The sequence below is a fragment of the Cebus imitator genome, unplaced genomic scaffold (assembly GCF_001604975.1).
Source record: "Cebus imitator isolate Cc_AM_T3 unplaced genomic scaffold, Cebus_imitator-1.0 Scaffold192, whole genome shotgun sequence".
Lineage (NCBI taxonomy): Eukaryota > Metazoa > Chordata > Mammalia > Primates > Cebidae > Cebus > Cebus imitator.
In genome coordinates, this window is record NW_016107507.1 from 1,029,239 (window position 1) to 1,039,656 (window position 10,418).

At 38.9% G+C, this 10,418-nt stretch overlaps 1 protein-coding gene and 1 long non-coding RNA gene across 3 annotated transcripts in view; one reads left to right on the forward strand and one right to left on the reverse strand.

The window, feature by feature from the left end:
- Positions 1-337: 337 nt before the first annotated feature.
- LAMB1 (laminin subunit beta 1) overlaps positions 338-10,418 on the reverse strand; it is a 96,374-nt gene continuing 86,293 nt past the window's right edge. For both annotated transcript variants that reach the window (XM_017546834.2, XM_017546835.2), the window contains 7 exons: positions 8,734-8,937; positions 7,931-8,075; positions 5,639-5,846; positions 5,296-5,437; positions 2,577-2,753; positions 741-900; positions 338-631 (listed from right to left, as the gene is read on the reverse strand). In XM_017546834.2, the coding sequence (XP_017402323.1) occupies positions 495-631; positions 741-900; positions 2,577-2,753; positions 5,296-5,437; positions 5,639-5,846; positions 7,931-8,075; positions 8,734-8,937 (1,173 nt within the window). In that variant the 3' untranslated portion in view covers positions 338-494. The remainder of the gene's footprint in view (positions 632-740; positions 901-2,576; positions 2,754-5,295; positions 5,438-5,638; positions 5,847-7,930; positions 8,076-8,733; positions 8,938-10,418) is intronic.
- LOC108316763 overlaps positions 8,932-10,418 on the forward strand; it is an 8,458-nt gene continuing 6,971 nt past the window's right edge. The window contains exon 1 of the long non-coding RNA XR_001830433.2: positions 8,932-9,585. This is a non-coding gene — a long non-coding RNA (uncharacterized LOC108316763). The remainder of the gene's footprint in view (positions 9,586-10,418) is intronic.

Sequence of the window (10,418 nt, forward strand, 5' to 3'; positions counted from 1 at the left end):
TTTCTCTTTCTAAAGCAAGGAATACTTAACAGGGGTTTTAGTGGTTGGGGCAAGAAGCAACCATTGAAATAGTGAAGGTAGCATAGACTATATTCGTCCTCCTTAACTTCAACCTAAGAATTCCACTGGGAGGTGATTGCGGGGAGGGGGAGTCAAGGGTGTGGAATTTTGGAGGATGTTTACCTGTCAAATATAATAGCTATTTATAGATAATGTTAATTAGGGTCTTTATGGAGGCAGTAAACTGGTTTATAAATCCATGTTTCCAGTGAAAGTAACATTCTTTCTTTGTTAAAGGGATTCATTAACACTCAACAAGTACACCAAAAAATATATATATACAAAGGCACTGTAGTTTATTTAACTTCATACAAAATGTGATTAAAAACATTAAATAGGTAATGAGTTTTATTTTCAAGATCATTAAGTCAGTTGTTACAATGTAGCTGTTTTATCTTGGTCACCTTAGCCATTTTATAGCCCATTCTCCTTTGTTACAAGCATGTGCTATAAACAGCAACTTTCTGGCTTATATCCTGTAGTAGTGAACGGACTTCTCCTTCCAGTCTCGCTAATTCTTGAGCTTTATCTTCTAAGTATTTTTGATTGTCTTCATATTTTCTTTCTAAATCTGTGGATATATTTATATAAAGTGAATAGATTCTTTGCTTTTAAATAAACTATGAATGCCTTAAATTTAAAATTAATTTAAAAAAATAAGCCAATGTGAATAGTCCCACCTTTGAGCAGTTGCAGCTTGCTATTTGCTTGAGCTAAAAGTGTTTTTGCTTCATTTTGTAGCATTTCAGCTTTCCTTCTGGCATCAGCTGACTCTTCAGTCTTTTTGGCAATTAAATTTTCTACTTTTCTGTACTTTTCATCAAGTTCACCATCTAAAGTCTGCAGTTCCACATTTAGACAGAAAGAGATGGTAATGTTAGTGTCAGTAATTACGTTTAAGAGCAATAGTATAATCATGGCATGCATTCTGGATTAAGGGCCACCAAGGAGATTAAGCTGCATCAAGTTATTCACTGGTAAGTAATTTAAAATTTTATCTTGAAACAGTGGAATGGAATGCAAAATTGACATGTTTTAAAGAACACTTCAAAAAAATGTGGTGTTGCAGCAAGTCCTTAGGGCTAAGCTCTGATTCTCTTGATTAGCACTTTTTATAGAAAAGTTGTAGCATAATTATATTGCGAGTTACATAGAGAAGTGTAGATTTTTCAAAAGTAGATTAGAGAAGCCCATATTGAAGAAAGGAGGACCTTTGGATCTTGACTAGATTATAAAAGACACATTAAACAAAAGATATGATATAGGAAAGAAAGGTAAGATTGTAGCATATGCAAGAAGTAAGGGAGGAGAAGAGAAATGGGGTGTGGGGTGGGAAAGACAGTTGCAAATGATTCTTTTTAGAAACTCTTCAAATAATAGCCACTTATGGAAGTTTCATTTCAAGAGGTTTTGTTTCTTTCTGTTGTGATGTCATTACGCAAAATGCTTGAGAAATTTGTGTTCAGAACTGCAGGAAACCACACAACAGGAAAGACGGCAGTCAGATATTGTGGCAGTAAACTTTTCTCCTTTCCCAACCTAGAGAGGTAGGAAGTTAATGCATGAAAAGCTACAGTAACTTCCAGGAAAATTTTTGAATAGTAAGGAGTTATATACTGAAATTAGTATAATGCAGGGGTCCCCATCCCCAGGCCTAGGGATCAGTTAGGAACTGGGTGGGCAGGTGAGTATTCTTGCTCTAGCTCTCCACCTTTTGGTGATACACGAACGCTATAGGGAACTGTGCATGCAAGGGATCTAGGGTTGCATGATTCTTATCAAAGGCCTGATTTGAGCTGGAACAGTTTCATCCTGAACCTATCCACAGCCCCCAGTCCGTGGAATAACTGTCTTTCAGGAAACTGTTCCTTGATGCCATAAAAGTTGGAGACCACTGATTTAATGGATTTAAGCCCCACCTGCTACCACCCAGCTTGTCATGTTCTCGTTAGAAATAAGCATTATTTAGAAACTGAACATGTGTTTCAGTTATTACATGGCTTCTGATTAAACATTTGGCTTGTGTGAGATTTTCTCTGCAAAATATATTGCCTTCCAATGAGAAGTGAGGGGTAGTTAATTCAAAATGAGTCTCAAAGAGGTAAGATTTGGTTTCCTACTACCTGTTCCAGCCTGCTTTTAAAATATTCTCAAATGGCCTGATAATTACTGTATACCATGAAGAATTTAACTGACTATAGCACAGAAATACAAGTTCAATATACATGTTTTTTGGCCAGTATAGTTGGTTTAAAAAAAAAGCCTGTTTTAAGGCTTTTCTTCCCTTAAGTTAATTCCATTCTTCTAAACTCTTGTCCAAGTTTGGATTTGAGGGCTTCAGTCCTATTTGTTACATACTTCCATATTCATTCCCATCCACATTTCTAAGGACTGCTGTTTCAGAACAGGTCATTTAATGTTTCTGTTAGGTCCATGTCCCTTACTCTAAGGCAGGCAAGGAGGAGACTGGTTGCTCCTTTATTAGCATAGCTCTGAAATTACAAAGATTTACATACCTTCTTAACATCTTCCGCACTTTGCTTCACAGAATATACTACTTTTTCAATATATTCTGCCTCTCCAGAGTTTTGGGCAGCTTTCCGCTTAAGTTCTTCCACATTCCTCTCTAACTCACTGATGCGCTGGGACGCGTTGAATAAGGTTTCCTCAGAAGCTGCTGTTTCAGACTCAATCTAAAAGTATGTCAATTTTCCAGCAAGCCATTAGTTTAAGAAACGGAATTACTATGAGTACAAGTTTGGAGGAAGATTTAAAAGTCTGCTATGCTGTTTTGCTTTAGACTAGAAGAAGTAATTACTGAAAAGAATATTTCAGGAAAAGTTTCATGAAGTGTCCTACTTTAGTCTTTGCTACATCTCATATATTCACTTTATTCTTTTGGTACTTCTGATGATCGTAAAATGTTTTCTTACTAACAGAAAAAAAAAAAAAAAACCCTCCCCTCCAGGGAGCTTGATATGTTGAAAAAGCATTTTAAAAACATCTGCAAACTTTGGCTAAAGAACACTGACAAATAAGCAGCTGTGTGAAGAGGGATTTCCACATAAATTTGCAACTTAATGTGAGTAGGAAAATAAATGTTAAACTCTAGTAGTAGTGGAGATTTCAGCTAATTACTAAAGACATGGAGACTAGGGCTGTTCTTTCAATTTCTAGAGAGTCAGATGATGATGTATGGTCTGGGAACATTACAGCTGTAAACTCTAAATACTCAGTTATTTAGGGGAAAAAATACCTGATCTCCTTTCAAAGTAGAATCAATACACATTGACTTTTAAAAGCTAGCCAGAGTAAGCAGTTGGGCCCATGACAAAAGAATTAATTTTTCTTTAAAATGATCTTCAAGGATGGGTCTGATTACATAGAATTAACTCTGAATAACAATACTGTTATAATGAAGTTAATGGGTCAGTATAGACATAGGCTAAAATTTGTAAATATTTCAAACCTAAGGATCCTCTAATTAGAATGTAATTCTTAGAAAAATAAAGTTTGAGTGAATTTTTTCTGATAAGCTTTCATGAGCAAAGTTAGAGGTTCTATTTCTTATTGTTACTGACCTAAAACACGTCCTGCTCCCCCCTAGGGCCCCTGATAACCAGAACCCCTATATTAACTTGCCTCATCAAACCACATATTTCATTGTTAATTCAATATTTTCTAATAATTTGCTTTTCAGAACTTTTTTTTTTTTTTTAAAGAAACAGGGTCTTTCTATATGTACCAGGCTGGAGTGCAGTGCCTGACTGTTGAGAAGCATAATCATACCGCACTATAGTCTCAAACTCCTGGCCTTAAGTGATCCTCTCACCTCAGCCTCTACCTCCCAAGTAGCTGGGACTACAGTCACACACCACTGCACCTAGCTTTCAAAATAATAATTTGTACAGTCACTGACATTTTCACTAAAATATTAACAGCACACTGAGTAAACAGAAAAACCTAGAGATCGAAACATCAAAATATTTATAGTCTAGTGGGAAAAACATAATTTTTCTAAGCTTTAACACATAGCCTAAAGAAAAAGCCTTATAGATGCTTGAAATTTAAGGAGGAAAACTGGCTGAAAAATTATTGGCCTTCATGTAACTGACAGCAATAGAATAGGGAAAGACAGGTTTTTACCAGCTAATGGTAAGAAAAGCATGTTGAAAATTCATCTTCCCAGGTTTTAAAGACATGGAGATTGGCCTGAGAAGGCTGACAAAAACTCATAAAATTGGAAAGAAAATCTCCTTGAGAAACTAAAGAATGAAACAGAATTACGTTTACATTACTTCTTTTAAGACATAAAGAGGATTTTTAGAGCAAAGCACTAGATTCCTACGAAAAATTATTTTCTCAGTGAGTACTTTTAATATCTGGTAGTTGCAGTAAATTCATCATAAAAATCATTAAGTTTTCCATGCAATCTAAACAGAACAGATTGTTTAGCTATGAGCTGTCTATTAGGTTCCTCTAGAATTGGGTATTGGAGGCATGTTACTGTTCTCCAGTAGTTTTCAAAACCACCAAAATCTTGAGACTTAACCATGTAAGTTGCTTTAGGGCTGCTTTATAACATCAAGACAGTTTTCTAAAACTGGAATTTGAAATTATGATTATACTTCATACTACTGAACAGAGTACATGCTATTTCCTTAATGAATAGGAATGTTTATATTTTTTTTGAGTCTGTTGCCCAGGCCGGAGTGCAGTGGTATGATCTCAGCTCACTACAACCTCTACCTCCTGGGTTCAAACAGTTCTCCTGCCTCAGCCTCCCAAGTAGCTGGGAGTACAGGCATGCACCACCATGCTCAGCTAATTTTTGTATTTTTAGTAGAGAAGGGGTCTTGCTATGTGGCCAGGTTGGTCTTGAACTAGTGACCTCAAATGATCCACCTCAGCTTCCCAAAATGCTGAGATTATAGGTGTGAGCCATTGTGCCTGCCCAAGAACAGGAGTTTTTATTCTTTCTCAGACTTTGTGGAGGAGAAAATGAGATGAGATATAATGGCCCAGTGTCTTCAGAGTCTTTTTATCTCTACTTACTTTTAGCATCCATGCAAAGGGAGTTTAGATTTATTAAAATTAAAGGAATCCTCTAATGTTGAGTTGTAAGAATTTTTGTTCATAGATAACAAATGCACTTTTCTGATAAAGGTGTATATATAGGTATTTTCCCATACGTATGATGATTGTAATATGTTTGTAATGACTGTGTATGCTTACCGAAGTTAGCAGGTTCTGGGTTCCTTGAATGTCTTCATCTGCTTGTTTAATTGCCTTCTCTGCTGCAACCTGGGCCTTTTCTGCTTCTTCCAGAGCTTCCTTTACCATATCTGCAGTGACTTTAACATCCGTTGCACTTTTGCTGAGTAAAATAATAATACATTGTTAGACATGAAAGAAGTATTCTCAGAAAAGAACACTTTTCTTTAAAGAAGAGCCTTCCTGAAATGACCCAGAGAGACTCACATAGGTCTTCCTTAGAAGTTTCATTGGTTAAATAATTACTTTTTACTCCATGCTAGATACACAAAATAAGCCTCTTAGATGCCATGGCTTTAGATACCTTGCTCTTTTAGCTTCTTCTAACAACATCTCAGCTCTGGCAATGTCAGCAGCACTCTGCTGTAGAATAACCTCTACTTGAGAAAGGCTTTCAACTCGTTCACGTATATCTTCTGTCAAGTTCTGTAACTGCTGTGGGGTGCTAGGCATTTCCATTTTCAATACTTCATTAGCAACTGCTTCAATGCTGTCCAAATCAGCACTGTCCTCTGTGAAAAGCAAAGATGTACCCAAAAAGAGGTGAAAAGAATAGATGGTTCATTCATTCAACCATTTAATGGTCATCTACTATGGACTAGCACGGTGGGGTTATACACCAAGGGATACTGACTTCCTGCTTAAGAGTTTATAATGTCTTGGGGTTCAGGGGGAGATGAGACCTACACACACAAAAAAGTCACTGCAGACAACTGAATACTAGAATTGGTTTTAGGCTAGTGAGGGAAAACTTCGTGGAAGAAGAGGAGCCGATCAGATTTTAAGGGATAATAGAATATGAAAGAAGAAAGGACAGTTCTGGGGGCGGGGGGTGGGGGAGTGGAGACAGGAAGGGCAAACATGTTGCAGGAAAGTCCAGCAGAGTGAATCTGAAGATTGTGGAAAACCACAGAGGGGGGCCAGGGTTTAAAGTTGGGACTTAAAGGCAATGAAATCTTTTGAGGTTGGACTAATAGTTTGGAAACTTGTAAATGCAAATATAGAGATCTGATATATATATATATTTTTAAGCAAGAGATCTAATATTTCTTACAAATTAGATTCAGGAAATTATAGAAAGGGAGAAAATTACAGAAGCAGGAGAACCATGATAATGGGTTGGAAGTGAAGTTAAGGAGTTCCAATGTAAAGTGTAGAAGGTGGTGAAAAAAAAGTTTATCAAGTTAAAATTCGAATATGTCACATCATTTACTTTCAAGCTTTGCTTGTGTATGTTTTAAACTGTTGAACATAAAAATAGACCCCAGAGGATTTATTCAAATAAAATATATATTTGAATTATGGCTTCCATGGAATATTACCTAAGGTATCCTTAGCAAATAGTGTTCACTCCTTATTAGCCATGACTTTTTTCTTATTAACAGAATACTGATTTTTCTGTGTTTTTTTTAGGTACCTGCCTCTTAGGTAAAATTACCAACCCAGCATTAAATCTTTATTGGTTTGCCAATTACTGTAATCACATCTCCATTTTCCAGTGACATTTATGCATTAGCCTGTGACTTTTTTCTGGCCAGTGAGATTTGAGGATGACTGCTTAAACACTTCTAGAGAAGGAAGACTTCCTCCTTTTTAAAAAGCTACAAGAATACGTGGTCTCTTCTTCCATTATTATTATTTGTCTCTGTGAAGTCTGGAACTTTGGCAGCTACCTTGGAACCATAAGGAGCTAGCTTGAGAATGAAGCTGATATGCCCATGATGGTACAGTAGAAAGATGAAAAGTACATGGGTTGCAGACACAAGAAGCTATCCCACTACTGGATGTCTTAGTAAGATGTGAGATAATAAACATCCTTTTTGATTAAATCCATTTCATTAGAGAGTTTTCTGTAATTTCCAGCCAAAACCATCTTTACTGGTAACACTTTAACTGTGACTACCAACACGTAACTAACTAAAGGTATAATATCCTGTAAATAATAGCATCACAAAGCTTTTGGGGCAATGCCAAAATAACAGACTCCACTTCTTCAAAGTTCTAATGACACTGTATGTAATCTCTAACACATTCCAAATTCAGTTTTCACTAAGTATTTGACTTTTGATTGGCTGAGTATCCCATCAGGTGTGTCTGTATCTGCATAACAATGGAAAAGGTTATTTGATACACATATGTAAGTTTATGACATCAAAACATTTCTTAATATATGGGTTTTTTTTTTTTTTTTTTTATTTTAATTGATTCTTGCCTTGTCACCCAGGCTGAGTGCAGTGCTGCAATCTCGGCTCACTGCAACCTCCTTCTCCCAGGTTCAAGCAATTCTCCTGCCTCAGTCTCCCAAGTAACTCGGATTATAGGCACCTGCCACCACACCCAGCTAATTTTTGTATTTTTAGTTGAGACAGGGTTTCACCATCTTGACCAGGCTGGTCTTTAACTTCTAACCTTGTGATCCACCTGCCTTGGCCTCCCAAAGTGCTGGGATTACAGGCGTGAGCCCCCGCGCCTGGCCAGATGTTTTTCTTATTTGGAAATGTCACTACCCTGACTGAAACTGTACATTTTATCTAAAATGTACACAAAGAATCACATAGAAGGAAATGTCTGAAAGTAAAATGAAAAAACTTCTTACGGGTCAAGAAGTTTCTGATTTGCTTGATTAGATTTCTCAGATCCTCATTGCTCTTGTCCATTTTTTCTTTGGTTGCATTTGTCTTCAACAGTATGTCTTCAGCACTCTGTTTTGCCTCATCTGCCCTGAGTTTTGCTTCAGAGACCTGAATGTGAAGAATAAATTACCCATGGAAGACTTCCACTCTTTCTAAAGAAGACCAGAATATTGGAAATGGCCCAAAAAATGATGTTGAAAAACTATGTACTTGAAATCATGTGTCTGGGAAATAACTTTCTCCCATTCAATAAAGTATTTTATTCTCACAAAGTATTCAGTATAGAGATTCCTGTACAGTATTCTTATGTAAATAGAACTAGTATTACAATGTTTTTAACTCCTGGCCTATAAAATAGTCTGCAGTCTTTTTCTCTGGTGTCCACATAAAAAGTGTGTGTCACTTTAGAAGAATAAATGCTCAGTTGCTTAATACAGAATTTTTGTAGTACAGCTAGATGTATTTATAACCCCCGAGTCAGATAAGTAACATGGTTATCTCATTATTATCCTCCAGTGTAAGATTTGAACTTCTTGCTCTGAAGCATGTGTTATTCTCCTCTGGTGAGGAGAAAGCAGATTCTTTATCTGTGAAGAAAATCTCTCCCTATCTTTCTGACCTCACCGAAACAAGAACCTTCCTATTTGATTCTGATAAGCCCTTTTCATTTCAGTTAACATTTAGAATTGATTTCTCCCTTTCAGATCCTCACAGCTGAAAGCAAACAGACAAACGTAACACAAACTGAGGCCATCGACTGAATTACCATCTTGGAGAGTTGTTCCACTTCAGCCAGGGCACTCAAGACATCTTGGTCCAAGTCCATGGCTTTCTGCCAGGCGTTGTGTGCAACAGTGACCAGACCACCACAGCCAGGCCCCCCACACTTCTTCTCTCCTTCGTCAGTTCTGCAGTTTGGCCCGCCACATTCACTCTCAGAACAGGAGGCCCCTGGGGGTGTTCCACAGGTCTGAAACAAGCCAAGGATCAGGAACAGTGATTCAGATAGTGAAATCTGCTGCAGCAAAACAGCTGTGCAGGGCCTGGGTGGCCACAGAGAACATGTAGGTGGTCCTCAGCAAGGGTGCTTGAAAACAGTGTTTGGGAGAAAATGGAGAGAGGGGCGAAGAGTTTAGGAATAAGCTAATCTACTTATTTCCAAGGAAACCATGGAAGTTTACAACTCCTCATCATAACTTCTGCCCAAATGAGTTAAAATACTCTATGAGCTCTGCCCAGTATGCAAAAATCTGCTATATCAAGTTGAATTCTGCCAGTGCAAGGGACAAGGAATGCTTTCCTTTTTTTTTCTAACCAGTTGGATTTAAAAAAATATTGTGAACCATCTTTGGGGCCAGCATCATGTTAACTCCTTTGGTAAATATGGTGATATAAAAGGCCTATTACCTAGCCTTTTAGTAACCTTTCATCTAGTTAGGACAGGATCACTCCACATACAATAGCCAAGAATAGGTCAGCTGTAGTCACTATATAAGAAAGTAACAAAGAAGAGACTGCAGAGGAGTGCTCTAGTTGTAGCTGAAGAAGGGTTTGTTGGCTGGTGGGATTCGAACAGGGGAAGTGGGAAAACATTCCACATATTAAAGGAAACAGTACAGTTGATCGGGGGAAGATGGCCAACTAGGAACAGCTCAGGATTTCAGCTCCCAGTGAAAGTGCAGAGGGTGAGTGGATGCCACATTTCCAGATGGATTTTTATTGCCCATAGACCAGGAGATTCACAGGCAGAGGAGCCCCACGGGTCGCCAGTGCAGCTGTTTCGGCCCGCGTGGCTGCTTTGCCTGTGCCCTGGTGCAGCAGTTCTCCATACAAAAGACACTGGTCCAGGTGCCCTCTTAGCTGGTGAATGGAGCCCTGAGACGGCAGAGTCGCCCATTCATCAGAAATAGCAAGCCAGGCCAGGAGATTCCTAGGCAAAAAAACCGTGAGGAATCTCACCGCCGCTGTTTCAGCCGGCTCAGTGAGTCACAGCTCGGGAGATCCCGGCGCCTTTTCAACAGGTGACTGGAACACTGGGAGAGAGTCGACCGTTCAACAACAACAAAAAAACCAAAAAAGACTCAGTCAGGGAGCCAGGTGATCAGGCTCGGCCGGTCCCACCCTCCCTTCCCACCCCCCCCCACACAAAAACCGTAATTGAAAACGGTCTGGGTTGAGAGTTTCACAGCAAGCACAGCTGAACCCGGGATGGTCCGGCTCCATGGGGGAGGGGCGTCCACCATTACTGAGACACTCCACCACTACAGAGGCAGTCTGACCATTGCTGAGGCAGCCTGCCGTTGCTGAGGCAGCCCGCCACTGCCGAGGCAACCTTCCACTGCCTAGGCACCCTGCCACTACAGAGAGAGTCCGCCATAACTGAGGTGGGCCACCATTGCCAAGGCAGTTCTAACTACACCCATATGAACAGGACTGCAGGGAAGATCACAC